Source organism: Oncorhynchus tshawytscha, linkage group LG30 (genome assembly GCF_018296145.1).
Source record: "Oncorhynchus tshawytscha isolate Ot180627B linkage group LG30, Otsh_v2.0, whole genome shotgun sequence".
Classification (NCBI taxonomy): Eukaryota; Metazoa; Chordata; class Actinopteri; order Salmoniformes; family Salmonidae; genus Oncorhynchus; species Oncorhynchus tshawytscha.
In genome coordinates, this window is record NC_056458.1 from 23,214,650 (window position 1) to 23,230,449 (window position 15,800).

At 43.2% G+C, this 15,800-nt stretch overlaps 1 protein-coding gene across 1 annotated transcript in view; it reads right to left on the reverse strand.

The window, feature by feature from the left end:
- LOC112228555 (polypeptide N-acetylgalactosaminyltransferase 10) overlaps nt 1-14,954 on the reverse strand; it is an 82,704-nt gene extending 67,750 nt beyond the window's left edge. Inside the window, exon 1 of the mRNA XM_024393964.2 lies at nt 14,692-14,954. Within this exon, the coding sequence (XP_024249732.1) occupies nt 14,692-14,850 (159 nt within the window). The 5' untranslated portion in view covers nt 14,851-14,954. The remainder of the gene's footprint in view (nt 1-14,691) is intronic.
- Nucleotides 14,955-15,800: the final 846 nt, after the last annotated feature.

The window sequence follows — 15,800 nt, forward strand, 5'->3', positions numbered from 1 at the left end:
CAATACTTGCCTGTCTGTTTCCATAGCACCTGCTGGGTGAGGGCTGAGCTCTGCTTTCCCACATGAAGACGGATCAGACGCAGCACAGCCATGCCCTTCTGAGATACAATCAGCTGCCTCCCCTCAATATTTTCACAGACAAATAAACCAACCAAGGAAGTCTGCCCTCTGCATATCACCTCCCTGATAGTCAACAAGATCCAAAACACCTGCCAGCAAAGTGCACTCACTGTAAACGGTTATCGTGGCCTTAAGTTATAGTTCTCTCTCAAAGTGTGTGGCACAGTAAACTTGAGACACAAAATGAGGTCAACCGAGCTCAGCCAAGAGGAAAGTGACTGGTGTGAGACAGAGGTTGTTCTAAGCCTACATTCCATAGGCAGGGACCGACAGTGAGGCACTCAGACCCCCCCCCTCCCTCCTTTAGGTCTTTTCATCCTAGCAAGGCCGCCACACAGCCCCAGCTCCCAGCAGGAGACATCATGCAGGCCCCGCTGGGCTGTGTCTACAGAGATCCACTGCCACAGCCAGGCTTTCCACAGGCACGCTCAGTATCTTGGTTTGTCTCTCTCCCTCTCTCTGTTCCAGTCTGTTGGAAGTGGAAATGAGAATAGGGGTGGGAGGGATTGTTGCCTTCATACTACTGAAGGCAAGTCACACTGAAATGCTTGGACACACACAGGGAGGTGGTGAGAGGGAAAGAGCTGGTGTGGTCCTGCATGCCAGGCTGTACACTGACACAGAGGAAGTACAGCAGCTCCAGAGGTCAGTAGATCATATCTAACACAACACACCTTGCAAAGAGAGCCACCACAATAGAGGATCAAGATTATCTTGACATAACACCACAAATGGTTTTAGATGGGCCAAGAGCGATGGAATGAAAGGGACACAAACTCACACCATTTCTACCAAAGCATCACACTGGCAAGTGGCAACTAATGGATATTCTTTCAGTGTACATTCATATAACATTCCTTCTTACAATCAAAAGATCCTCATGCAACATACTCATACGGCATACTAAAATAATAAGAAGGGTGTGAGTTTGAGTCTTGAGGCAATGAGTCCCTCATTAACAATTTAGTCCTAAAAAATCTGCTCAGTGCAACCAAGGAAAATCCCAAGAGTGATATTCAAAAAGAGGACTGTTGAGCTGAATTGTCGTAAGGGTTTGGAAGGCCCTAGTCATTTGAAAACACGATATTTCCACTTTACTTATGCACGTTCCAACTCCTAGTACCTCACAAACAGGTTTAACTACCTGTTTTTGACTCCCTACAGTATTTACTCTGCTTCACACTGACAGCTATGCCTGCAGTCAGTCCGCCCCATCCTGGCCCTGATCTCTCTCCTCTCATCTCCTCCACTGCCCAGCCGACTCAGGATCCCAGACAGCACTGTGGGACTCAGGATCCCAGACAGCACTGTGGGACTCAGGATCCCAGACAGCACTGTGGGACTCAGGATCCCAGACAGCACTGTGGGACTCAGGATCCCAGACAGCACTGTGGGACTCAGGATCCCAGACAGCACTGTGGGACTCAGGATCCCAGACAGCACTGTGGGACTCAGGATCCCAGACAGCACTGTGGGACTCAGGATCCCAGACAGCACTGTGGGACTCAGGATCCCAGACAGCACTGTGGGACTCAGGATCCCAGACAGCACTGTGGGACTCAGGATCCCAGACAGCACTGTGGGACTCAGGATCCCAGACAGCACTGTGGGACTCAGGATCCCAGACAGCACTGTGGGACTCAGGATCCCAGACAGCACTGTGGGACTCAGGATCCCAGACAGCACTGTGGGACTCAGGATCCCAGACAGCACTGTGGGACTCAGGATCCCAGACAGCACTGTGGGACTCAGGATCCCAGACAGCACTGTGGGACTCAGGATCCCAGACAGCACTGTGGGACTCAGGATCCCAGACAGCACTGTGGGACTCAGGATCCCAGACAGCACTGTGGGACTCAGGATCCCAGACAGCACTGTGGGACTCAGGATCCCAGACAGCACTGTGGGACTCAGGATCCCAGACAGCACTGTGGGACTCAGGATCCCAGACAGCACTGTGGGACTCAGGATCCCAGACAGCACTGTGGGACTCAGGATCCCAGACAGCACTGTGGGACTCAGGATCTGTGCAAATGCTTTCCCGTTACGCTCATTTGACCACAAGCTTTGTTTCTGTACATGTATGCAGAACAATAACAGACAAGTGAACCGCACACTGTGCCAAAATACTTATTGTAAGTACACACAACAGCATGTACTCAAAATAATGGGTAGCTAGCTATAGGGGTGCTGTTAGGTTGGGGCTACCCTAATAAAGGGGTGAGTTTTAAAACAGCAAGTCTACAGTTACCAGGCTTGCTGTACTGAAATATTCTGAGGTCAATTTAACCACAGGTCCAGGTTGGCAGACGCTGCAAGTAATATACACACAGCCAACCCTACCAGACAGCTGTCCCCCTTATCATCTAGTCCCCAGGATATGCTGAAATTACAATATCGGTCAACCGGCCTCTCCACCATCTCTATTATAATTGTACTTCATTTTAATTTAACTACGTAAGTCAGTTAAGAACAAATTCTTATTTTCAATGACGGCCTACCCCGGCCAAACCCTAACGACGCTGGGCCAATTGTGCACCGCTCTATGGGACTCCCAATCACGGCCGGTTGTGATACAGCCTGGAATCAAACCAGGGTCTGTAGTGACACCTCTAGCACAGATGCAGTGCCTTGGACCGCTGCACCCTCGGGAGCCCCAAGGAGGGCACTTCAGACAAACAAGAGCATAGTATGGTGAGAGAATGGTCTTACAGGATTGTCAGTCAAAAGACATATTGACCAGATATAACCTCTGAACTTCGATCCTTTGCTGACTCAGTCTCTTCCCGATGTCTCTTGCTGCACAATTAGGCCCATGTTTTCCCATCACCATATGATCATTAGGCCACAGACACTTCATGGCCTACTCATCCTCTTGATGACTGGTCCAGACCACCATGCTGCCAGGTCAGGACCAATTACATTTCAATATGAGAAATATGCAGTCAGTGTCTAGGGCACAGCCATAACTTACAGCCCTGCTGGATGCTGCCATGATCAGAGTATTCTCTGGCACCACCCCAATCCCATCGGAGAGAAGTGCTGTTCAAATAAGATCCGTCCTTATTATCATGTCTGGAGGAGGCAGCAGGGTAATAACATCAGAGAAATATGGTAAAACATTAACTGCTGAGGCAAGGTAATACCAGCTCTAAGTGCAGTCTGTATGTTCCTACACAGAACCTACTGTGCCCCTGTCATTTCATGGCTTCCTTCCTGCACATCAGCACCAGGCTCTGTCTAAAAAGCCATTTCAGTCCACTCTCCTCCAGTCCCCTCCATTAAGGCACAAGCATCTCCCGCCCGCTATCCTTGCATGCTGAATGGCAGGGACAGTAAGCAGAATTCAGTGTGCACTTGAGTAAGCCATCTCTTCTCCTTTATTCACATGGTGGGCTCCACATCGGCGATGCTGTAATGTGGAGGGACAGATGTGGCTTACGTAACACCCTGGAAAATCAGTGTCTCGCTGAGGCTTAATCTTCATGACACCCCAGTCTTGATGGACCATCACAAGCCTGCCACTGCGGTGCAGGGCAGGCCATTCTACAGCAGGTCACACTGCAGCAATCAATGAGAAAGTTCTCTTAAGAGGAAATCAATGGGCGGATCGCTTGCCTGTGTTTGTCTCAAACGGAAAAGTGGAAAAGGAAATTACCAGAGGTAAATCATAATAATGCATGAATGAGTTTGAATAATTTTTACGTTGAAGCACTAATTTATTTGATTACAAAAGCAGTGCTTCAAACATTTTGCCAACTTTTAACTCATCCAGCAACTCCATGAGTGAACAAGATCATACGTTGACTGTATTTTCCTCACTAACATTAGACATCAATAACAACATCACACAACCAAGCGCTGAGTAACTCCAAATAGTTTTCTTTAATTTGCAATTAGAGAAAGTTGAGAGACTACCAGTGACATATAACGGGAAAAACAGAAATGTGTGAAATAAGAATCAGAACCCAGCTTTGCCGCCCGCCAGTAGTTTGTAGAGAAGCCGTGGTCTAGTGGAGCAAGAAATGCAGCAACTCTGACAAAGACAGCATCTCCATTTTTTCAAACAGCTGTTCTGAACTGCGGGTTCAGTGTCTGTGAACGTGCTTGAAGAACAGGAATGCCTCTGTTCAAATCCTTCCTCTGATGTGCTAGAAGAAGACATTTTGCCTCTGATCTCTGAGTATGTGAGATCAGAAAGACTAAATCAATCCCTCTTCCCCCGTTTTCTGTGTATTTTGAAGAGGTCTTCCGTTCCCATGATTCCTAAAACGATTAGGCTATCTTTAGGAGAACTACCAATGAAAGTAACCCGAGCACAATATGTTATGGCCTATCTGTACTTTTCTGTAGCTAAGCAGTCATCTTGGTCTGTAGAAAAGCAAATCAGAAACAACCATGCGGATCAGGCCAGACTAAATTAGTAGGTCTGACTCAAGCATGTCTGCAGTATAAAAAAAATGCAGCTCAAGTCTCACTGGTGGAGTGACTCAGAGTAGGCATACTTCAACAAGAACCAAACATCCCTAATACCAAATGTTTGAGAAAATGTACTTAGTGCATTGTACAGATAGACATCAAGATTATGACTAGGGATGCTGGTGGTTTCTTGCCTGACAAAAATATACGGTGCATTCAGACCCATTGACTTTGTCTTATTCTAAAATGGATTCAATTGTTTTTCCTTCAACAATCCACACACAATACCCGAAAATGAAAAAGCAAAACCAGGTTTTTAGAAATGTTTGCAAAAGTATAAAATTAAAAACAAATACAAAAATATCAGATTTACATAAGTATTCAGACCCTTTACTCAGTACTTTGTTGAAGCACCTTTGGCAGCAATTACAGCCACGAGTCTTCTTGGGTATGACGCTACAAGCTTGGCACACCTGTATTTGGAGAGTGTCTCCCATTCTTCTCTGCAGATCCTGTCAAGCTCTGTCAGGTTGGACGTGGAACGTTGCTGCACAACTATTTTCAGGTCTCTACAGCGATTTTTTGATCCTAATCTGACAATTATATGCATAGTCTAGTTTCTGGACCTGAGAAATAGGCCGTTTCAAAAGGGTGTGTTTTTTTGTGTGCCAAAAACAAAGATCCTGCCCCATACACTTAAGAAGTTAATTCCTAGGCGTTCATTGAAAATAAGAATTTGTTTTTAACTGACTTGCCTAGCTAAATAAAAAAGTTTAAAAATAAAAAAAAATGAGACGAGATTGGAGTTGTTGGTTAGAGCTGCCCCGCCCTAAAAAAAAATATTTTTTATTTTTTTAAACTAAACAAAAAGAGATCTCAGGAGATCCAATATTAAGAATTGTTGACTTGCATAAAGCTGGAAAGGGTTACAAAAGTATCTCTAAAAGCCTTGATGTTCAAACTGTCTATAAATGGAGAAAGTTCAACACTGTTGCTACTCTCCCTAGGAGTGGCCATCCTGCAAAGATGACTGCAAGAGCACAGCGCAGAATGCTCAATGAGGTTAAGAAGAATCCTAGAGAGTCAGCTAAAGACTTAAGGAAATCTCTGGAACATGCTAACATCTGTTTACGATACGTAAAACACTAAACAAGAATGGTGTTCATGGGAGGACACCACAGAAGAAGCCACTGCTGTCCAATAAAAACATTGCTGCACGTCTGTAGTTAGCAAAAGAGCATCTGGATGTTCCACCACGCTACTGGAAAAATATTCTGTGGACAGATGAAACAAAAGTTGAGTTGTTAGAAAGGAACAGCACACCAACATCAAAACCTCTTCCCAACCTTAATGTATCGTGAAGGGAGCATCATGGTTTGGAGTTTATTTGCTGCGGGAGGCCCTGGACAGCTTGCTATCGTCGACAGAAAAATGAATTCCCAAGTTTATCAAGAAATTTTGCAGGAGAATGTAAGGCTATCTGTCCACCAATTGAAGCTTAACAGAAGGTGGGTGATGCAACAGGACAACGACCCAAAACACAGAAGTAAATCAACAACAGAATGGCTTCAACAGAAGAAAATACGCCTTCTGGAGTGGCCCAGTCAGAGTCCTGACAACCCGATTGAGATGCTGTGGCCTGACCTCAAGAGAGCGGTTCACACCAGACATCGCAAGAATATTGCTGAACTGAAACAGTTTTGTAAAGAGGAATGGTCCAAAATTCCTCCTGACCGTTGTTATTAAATCCCAATATTCACATACTTTTTCCATCCTGCACTGTGAATGTGTAAATGGTGTGTTCAATAAAAGGCATGAACATGTAAAATTGTTTGTGTGTAATTAGTTAAGCAGACTGTGTTAGTTTATTGTTGTGACTTAGATAAAGATCAGATCCAATTGTATAACAAAAAGATCAGATCAAATTGTATAACAAAATTATGCAGAAGTCCAGGTAATTCCAAAGGGTTCACATACTTTTTCTTGCCACTGTATTTTTGGGAAAGAGTGGTAAGCAGCCTGAAACCTATAGCAGTAGCCATTGCACGGATTGAGGGAGACAATGCCATCCTGTCTGATGTTCAGACTCTGCTTGCAGGTATAAGCGAAGAAATCCATACAGCCCTGTTGCTCCAAGCAGAGGAAACTGCAGTTCGGTTCAGAAGTACATCAAAAAGCATGAAGACTTCTGCCTGAAGCACATACAGTTGAAGTTGAAAGTTATACACTTTAGCCAAATACATTTAAACTACGTTTTTCACAATTTTTGACATTTATTTCAAGTAAAAATCCCCGGTCTTAGGTCAGTTAGGATCACCACTATTTTAAGAACATGAAATGTCAGAATAATAGGAGAGAGAATGATTTATTTCAGCTTTTTATTTATTTCATCACATTCCCAGTGGGTCAGAAGTGTACGTACACTCAATTAGTATTTGGTAGCATTGCCTTTAAATTGTTTAATTTGGGTCAAACGTTTCAGGTAGCCTTCTACAAGCTTCCTACAATAAGTTGGGTGAATTTTGGCCCATTCCTCCTGACAGACCTGGTGTAACCGAGTCAGGTTTGTAGGCCTCCTTGCTCGCACACACTTTTTCAGTCGTGCCCACACATTTTCAATAGGATTGAGGTCAGGGCTTTGTGATGACCTCTCCAATACCTTGACTTTGTTGTCCTTAAGCCATTTTGCCACAACTTTGTAAGTATGCTTGGGGTCATTGTCCATTTGGAAGACACATTTGCAGCCGAGCTTTAACTTCCTGACTGATGTCTTGAGATGTTGCTTCAACATATCCACATAACTTTCGTACCTCATGATGCCATCTATTTTGTTATGTGCACCAGAAAGTACGATCTTTGTTCCCATTTGCCGTTGCAAACCGTAGTCTGGCTTTTCTATGGCGGTTTTGAGACAGTGGATTCTTCCTTGCTGGACAGCCTTTCCGGTTATGTTGATTTAAGACTCATTTTACTGTGGAAATAGATACTCTTGTACCCGTTTCTGTTCCTCCTGTTTCCTCTTGTGCCTTGACACAATCCTGTCTCAGAGCTCTACACAATTCATTTCAAATCAAAGTTTATTTGTCACGTGCGCAGTATACAACAGGGTTACAGTGAAATGCTTACTTACAGGCTCTAACCAATAGTGCAAAAAGGTATTAACTGAACAATAGTTAAGTAAAGAAATAAAAACAACAGTGAAAAGTAACGGTAGCGTGGCTATATACGGTAGTGAGGCTACATACAGACATCGGTTAGTTGGGCTGATTGAGGTAGTATGTACATGTAGATATGGTTAAAGTGACTATGCATATATAATGAACAGAAAGTAGCAGTAGTGTAAAAGAGGGGTTAGTGAGTGGTGGGTGGCGGGACACAATTCAAATAGCCCGGTTAGCCAATGTACGGGAGTACTGGTTGGTCGGGCCAATTGAGGTAGTATGTACATGAATGTATATAGTTAGTGACGATGGATATATGATAAACAGAGAGTAGCAGCAGCGTAAAAGAGGGGTTTGGGGGGGGCAGAAAATGCAAATAGTCCGGGTAGCCATTTGATGACCTGTTCAGGGACTTGGGGTAAAAACTGTTGAGAAGCCTTTTTGTCCTAGACTTGGCACTCCGGTACTGCTTGCCATGCGGTAGTAGAGAGAACAGTCTATGACTGGGGTGGCTGGGATCTTTGAACGTTTTTAGGGCCTAGAGGTCCTGGATGGCATGCAGCTTAGCCCCAGTGATGTACTGGGCCGTACGTACTACCCTCTGTAGTGCCTTACCAGGCAGGGATGCAACCATGCTCTCGATGTTGCAGCTGTAGAACCTTTTGAGGATCTTAGGACCCACGCCAAATCTTTTTATAGTTTCCTGAGGGGGATAAGGCTTTGTCGTGCCCTCTTCACGACTGTCTTGGTGTGTTTGGACCATTCTAGTTTGTTGGTGATGTGGACACCAACGACCTTGAAGCTCTCAACCTGCTCCACTGAATGGGGCTGTGCTCGGTCCTCTTTTTCCTGTAGTCCACAATCATCCCCTTAGTCTTGGTTACGTTGAGGGATAGGTTGTTATTCTGGTACCACCCAGCAAGATCTGACCTCCTCCCTATAAGCTGTCTCGTCATTGTCGGTGATCAGGCCTACCACTGTTCTGTTATCTGTAAACGTAATGGTGGTGTTGGAGTCATGCCTGGTCATGCAGTTGTGGGTGAACAGGGCGTACAGGAGGGGACTGAGCACACACCCCTGGGGGGGCTCCAGTGTTGAGGATCAGCGTGGCAGATGTGTTGTTACATACCCTCACCACCTGGGGGTGGCCCATCAGGAAGTCCAGGATCCAATTGGAGAGGGAGGTGTTTTAGTCTTTTAGCTTTGAGGGTACTATGGTGTTGAACACTGAGCTGTAGTCAATGAATAGCTTTCTCACATAAGTGTTCCTTTTGTCCAGGTGGGAAAGGGTAGTGTGGAGTGCAATAGAGATTGCATCATCTGTGGATCTGTTTGGGCGGTATGCAAATTGGAGTGGGTCTAGGGCTTCTGGGATAATGGTGTTGATGCAAGCCATTACCAGCCTTTCAAAGCACTTCATGGCTACAGACGTGAGTGCTACGGGTCTGTAGTCATTTAGGCAGTTTGCCTTCGTGTTCTTGGGCACAGGGACTATGGTGGCCTGCTTGAAACATGTTGATATTACAGACTCAGTCAGGGACATGTTGAAAATGACAGTGAAGATACCTGCCAGTTGCTCACATCAGGGCACATGCCCGGAGCACACACCCTGGTAATCTGTCTGGCCCTGCAGCCTTGTGTATGTTGACCTGTTTAAAGGTCTTACTCACGTCGGCTACGAAGAGCGTGATCACACAGTCGTCCAGAACAGCTGATGAGCTAAATCACTTCTATGCTCGCTTTGAGGCAAGCAACACTGAGGCGTGCATGAGCGCGTCTGGTAGGCTCATGTCACTGGGCAGCTTGCGACTGTGCTTCCCTTTGTAGTCTGTAATAGTTTGCAAGCCCTGCCACATAAGACGAGCGTCGGAGCCGGTGTAGTATGATTCAATCTTAGCCCTGTATTGACGCTTTGCCTGTTTGATGGTTCTTCCCAGTGCATAGCATGATTTCTTGTAAGATTTCTTGTAAGTCCCGCACCTTGAAAGCAGCAACTCTACCGTTCAGCTCAGTGCGAATGTTGCCTGTAATCCATAGCTTCTGGTTGGGGTATGTACGTACAGTCACTGTGGGGACGACGTCCTCGATGCACTTATTGATAAAGCCAGTGATTGATGTGGTGTACTCCTCAACGCCATCGGAAGAATCCCGGAACATGTTCCAGTCTACAGTCCTGTAGTTTAGAATCTGCTTCATCTGACCACTTTTTTTATAGACCGAATCACTGGTGCTTCCTGCTTTAATTTAGCTTGTAAGCAGGAATCAGGATGTTAGAGTTGTGGTCAGATTTACCAAATGGAGGGCGAGGGAGAGCTTTGTACACGTCTCTGTTTGTGGAGTACAGGTGATCTAGAATTGTTTCCCCTCTGGTTGCACATTTAATACGTTGATAGAAATTAGGTAGAACTGATTTAAGTTTCCCTGCATTAAAGTCTCTGGCCACTAGGAGCGCCGCCTCTGGGTGAGTGGTTTCCTGTTTGCTTATTTCCTTATACAGCTGAGTGAGTGCGGTCTTAGTGCCAGCATCTGTCTTTGGTGGTAAATAAACAGCCACGAAAAGTATAGCTGAAAACTCTCTAGGCAAGTAGTGTGGCCTGCAATTTATCACAATATACTCTACTTCAGACGAGAAAAATATAGACTTCCTTAGATTTCGTCCACCAGCTGTTTACAAATATGCACAGACCACCCCGTCACGGTAGGGTCTACACTTGTTGTATTCAGTTCATGTGACAAATAAAGTCCAAATTTGAGATTTTTGCCTCCAACCGCTGTGTCTTTGTGAGACGCAGAGCAGGTGAACGGATGATCTCCACGTGTGTGGTTCCCACTATGAAGCATGGAGAAGGTGTGAGTGTGCTTTGCTGGTGACACTGTCTGGGATTTATTTAGAATTCAAGGCACACTTAAACAGCATGGCTACCACAGCATTCTGCAGCAATATGCCATCGCATCTGGTTTGCGCTTAGTGGGATAATCATTTGTTTTTCAACAGGACAATGACCCAACACTCCCCAGGCTGTGTAAGGGTTATTTAACCAAGAACGAGAGTGATGGAGTACTGCATCAGATGACCTGGCCTCCACAGTCACCCGACCTCAACCCAATTGGGATGACAGAGTGAAGGAAAAGCAACCATTAAGTGCTCAGCATATGTGGGAACTCCTTCAAGACTGTTGGAAAAGCATTCCAGGTGAAGCTGGTTGAGAGAATGCCAAGAATGCGCAAAGCTGTCATCAAGGCAAAGGGTAGCTACTTTGAAGCATCTCAAATATAAAATATATTTTTATTTGTTTAACACTTTTTGGTTACTACATTCCATTTGTGTTATTTCATAGTTTTGATGTCTTCACTATTATTCTATGATGTATAAAACAATAAAAATAAAGAAAAACCCTTGAATGAGTAGGTGTGCCCAAACTTTTTACTGATACTATATAGTCATTCAATAAAAAACAAGTGCCATTGAAACGAATTAGCTACGTTACCTGCTCGGCTCTAGTGGGGTCACAGCGGAGCTTTGCAGTGGCAAAAGATGTCATGAGAAATTGCTGCTGCTTGTAATATTTCACTTCATATGCAGTCAAAATGCCTGCCTCTGCACTTCTAGTGTTACCCTCTGCACTGTTCTTCAAGTAAATGTGTTTTTGTGAAATGTTCTGTGGAAATTGTTCAAAGTAGCCTTATGCATATCATTGTATGGTATGTTAAACATAGCAATCACTGTTTTTTGTTAGTTTTTTTGCATACATTTTATGGTGAGAAATAGGAGTCTCAGTGTTACTCTAGAATTGCCCTATACAGGAAACAAATGTGAGAGCAACATCAGACACTGCATAAAATGTAGCTCTGCAATAATACAGAACCAACCTTACCACAACATTCACTGTCTTAATTTTACCAGGCAAGTTGACTGAGAACATATTTTTCATCATCATAACCCATGGATGCACATTAACTGTCTTTACACGGCATCCAGGGGCCATCTGCACCTGACTCTCATCAGCACGCGCTCAGCCTCCGCCACAGCTAGCAGCGCTCAACGCTCGCCTTGTCTGAAGAACGAGGGGAGGAAATGTTTTACAACAAAGTCTGCCTCTAAACAAACACCTCTTTTATCCCATCTCTGCTTTTACTCCCAAGGTATTTTCCTCCCCGCCTTTAACGAGTGACTGCGCTCTCTCTGCATCAATCTTCTAATCTTCCAAAGGCTTAACACATTCACAACAAAATCGAAATTCCGAGTCTCTAAACATACTGAGTTGATGTTTTATCTCGGCTGTCATCAACTTTTAAAGGTTGTAGGGTGTCGTATTTACTGTGCCAGTTTCTGCATGGGATAATGAATCAAAATACAGTTTTCATAGAATGTTTGGGAATGACGTAGAGTAAGGCATGTGAAAATTCTATAGGAATATAGTCAGAAAGTGGTCGTGAGTTTAAAATGACCAATTAAAAAGTATTGACACTGCAGTAAATAAAACGTGTCAATCTTGTCCAGGACTGGACTCTACACACGCCATAGCCAATCAGAGCTACAGTAGGCCCATATGAAAACAAACCATTTGTCACACGGGCCTGGTATCATTCACTTTGAACTGGGCCGTGTGTTTACAGGCAATAACAACAGCTCAACTTAGACCATTAGAAAATAGAGATGCACAATATAAATCGGTGAACATATAGGAATCAGCCGATGTCTAGTTTAACACCCAATGTGCCAAACCGATGTCAAAGCTGATGTGCATACCTATATAACAAAAGGTACATGATGTAATGACATCACGTAAACCTTCAATGTTGTCATAATTATGTAAAATTCTGGCAAATTAGTTCGCAACGAGCCAGGCGGCCCAAACTGTTGCATATACCCTGAGAAGTGACAATTTCCCTAGTTAATATTGCCTGCTAACATGAATTTCTTTTAACTAAATATGCAGGCTCAAAAACATATATTTATGTGTATTGATTTTAAGAAAGGCCTTGATGTTTATGGTTAGGTACATTCGTGCAACGATTGTGCTTTTTTCGCAAATGCACTTTTGTTAAATCACCACCTTTTTGGCGAAGTAGGCTGTGATTCGATGACAAATTAACAGGCACCGCATTGATTATATGCAATGCAGGACAAGCTAGTTAATCTAGTAATTTCATTAACTATGTGTAGTTACCTAGTGATTATGTGAAGATTGATTGTTTTTTATAAGATAAGTTTAATGTTATCTAGCAACTTACCTTGGCTCCTTGCTGCACTCGCGTAACAGGTGGTCAAGCCTGCCAAGCAGTTTCCCCGTGTAATGCAATGTATTCGGCCATAATCAGTGTCCAAAAATGCCGATTACCGATTGTTATGAAAACTTGAAATAGTCCCTAATTAATCGGGCATTCCGATTAATCGGTCGACCTCTAGTTTAATTGCCTTTGAATATTATTATTTTTTCTGTAATGTTAAAGGCCAAATTCGTTTTTTATCTCATTATCAAATCATTTCTGTGTGATTGTTTTAAATTAAAATGGTCAAAATAAAAAAAATAGCTTCTTAGCAAAGAGCAATTTCTCAAGCAAGAATTTAGCTAGGACTGTCTGGGAGTGGTCTGAGTGGGGAGGGGGAAACTGAAAACTAGCTGTTAAATCAGCAGACAGGTTTGGAACTCATCTTTCTTATTGGTCTATTAACTAATTCAGGTGGGCCAGAACTCCATCCCACCAAAACAGGCTATAATTTCAGAAGGTCTTTTCAAACAGCTCTTACACTAAATGGACATGATCATATCAGCATTTTCACAGCATTACCTCAGTGTAAAAATATATATAAAACAGGAAATCCACGTTATTGACTGCATTTGGACTTTAACACTCCCCACATAATATTGACTGTAAAAACTACCCAAGTGGCATTGTACAGTCTGGTCCCATCGTTGATGATAGTATCCCAATCAAAACAGTATCACTTCCAAATAGGAAGTTGCAATATTTTGTTTCCCAACATACACTAAGACTTTTGTAATTTCAACAATAAAACACTGTAGAATGCACAGTAAAATACCATACATTTATTTTACATCATTAATACAACTTAGACTTTTACAAAATATGCTGTAATATATTTCACAGTACTATGTTCCTTACTGTAACACATTACAGCATCCCTGTACATTTATAGCAGTAGAGCTGTAATATGTTTTACAGTAAGGAACACAGTAGTGTAAAATATTACAGCATCTCTGCTGTAAAGCAAAATTACAGTATAAAGCTGGAAACTCTGGTGTAAGTATAGGCCTAAAGCTGTACATTTACAGGGAAAAGTTGGACAGTGTAGCATTTAATTTGTTTTGCTCTGACTATAGCTACCGGTTCAATAAAGTGCACGTCGGATGGTGAAAACAAACTGTTGTTTCACACCACAAAACCCCGAATAACAGCGCAAGAATGGCCAACAGGCTAGCGCGTGTTCTAACACCTGACCCATCAGAAAGACATGTTTGCAGCATATTTGCGCTAGGTCAACAACCAGTCGTTCACATCCTGAAGTCTAGCTGTGTTACAAGTTACAACGCATAGTTCCAGACTTTGCAACATCCACCCGCGTACAGTATCTAGCTGGCATTATCCCCCCACATTATTCTGAAAGTTCGACATTAGAGACAACATGCCCCATTTCAAGAAAAAGGGATGTAGCGTAACTACCTAACAAACTAATTGCCAAGGTGATGACAAGCAGTGAGCCACGCAATAATGCATGAAAAGGTTATGTAGAAACTTGCTAAACAGCAAATTGACAACGGAATAACTGCTGCCAAAGCCCCACATGGTCGAGCTAGCGAAATGTTAAGCTAGCTAGTCAGGTACATCACACAATTGCAGATATTTTACATGCGTGCTAGCTAGGTCCATTACCAACGTGATCGGGCAGTCAGCAACACCGAGGTGATACCAATAGGTTTTTCAGTTGCAGCGCAAGCCAGGCAAACGGTGCACGAGCCAACCTTACCTGTATTTGAGGGATGCCACCCGGTCCCTCCACTATTTCTGGCGAGTTCTCAAAAACTCGGTCTCGGTATAATGACCACAGACCAACGTTCGGCAGGAAAATAAGAGCGGCTATAAGTAACCCTGCGAACTGCAGTAGTCGTTTTTCTTTTCGCCTCATCTCTCCAGAATAAATGTGAGAAAAACTGTCTACAATGTACTCCCAACTGCTTCCAGGTGGACAACTTTCAATCTGAACAAACCAACGATATAATGTTGGAGCTGCGGGCACTTCCGCTAGGGGGAGTGAACCAATATCGTAGTTGGGAGCACAAGGACATACTTTTGCATTCTTTGTAGTGAATAATGATAATAAATATTGGAATCCCAACCAGTTTACCTAATTATATTGCAACAGCACAATATGTTATATTAGATCACCTGCATACCTGTAGAACAGTTGAAAGTTACTCTCATGATCCCTTGGTGACAATAAAGTGGAGTCACTCAGATTGACCAACAAAATGTACATTTGCATTAATGTAGCCACTTCAATGCAATTTATTCGTGGCAAAATTAGAGGGCTAATGATAATATAAAATATACTCTCCGAAATAAAATGTAACATTGTAATTCAAGCATTTCTATTGGTAATTGTAAATAATCTATTGAATCGTGTGGTTGTTTTTTCCTAGGCAAATGTATAAAAACCAACGTGTGTTAAAGGCCCAGTGCAGTCAATAACGTGTTTTTCATGTGTTATATATATTTCCACATTAGCAGGTTGGAATAAAACTGTAAAATTGTGAAATTGGTGCTGCATCTTGGAAACCAAGATTGTTCTTAGGGCAGGCCTGGTTGTAGCTAGATATGTTTGAGTTGCGTTGAGGACAATTTTACCTAATCTTAACCTTTTTCCTAACCTGCCAAGTTAATTCTCCTAACCTGCCACGAAAAAGTGACTTCTTCTAGTCAAAACCGGCAGACCTGCCCTGATAGCAGTGTGAGTAGGCCTATCTACTAATGTGATACAGCGAAATTGATGATAATGCTCTTTTAATGTTAATAGACCGCCTGCAATCAAATCAAATTTATTGGTCACATACACATGGTTAGCAGATGTTAATGCGA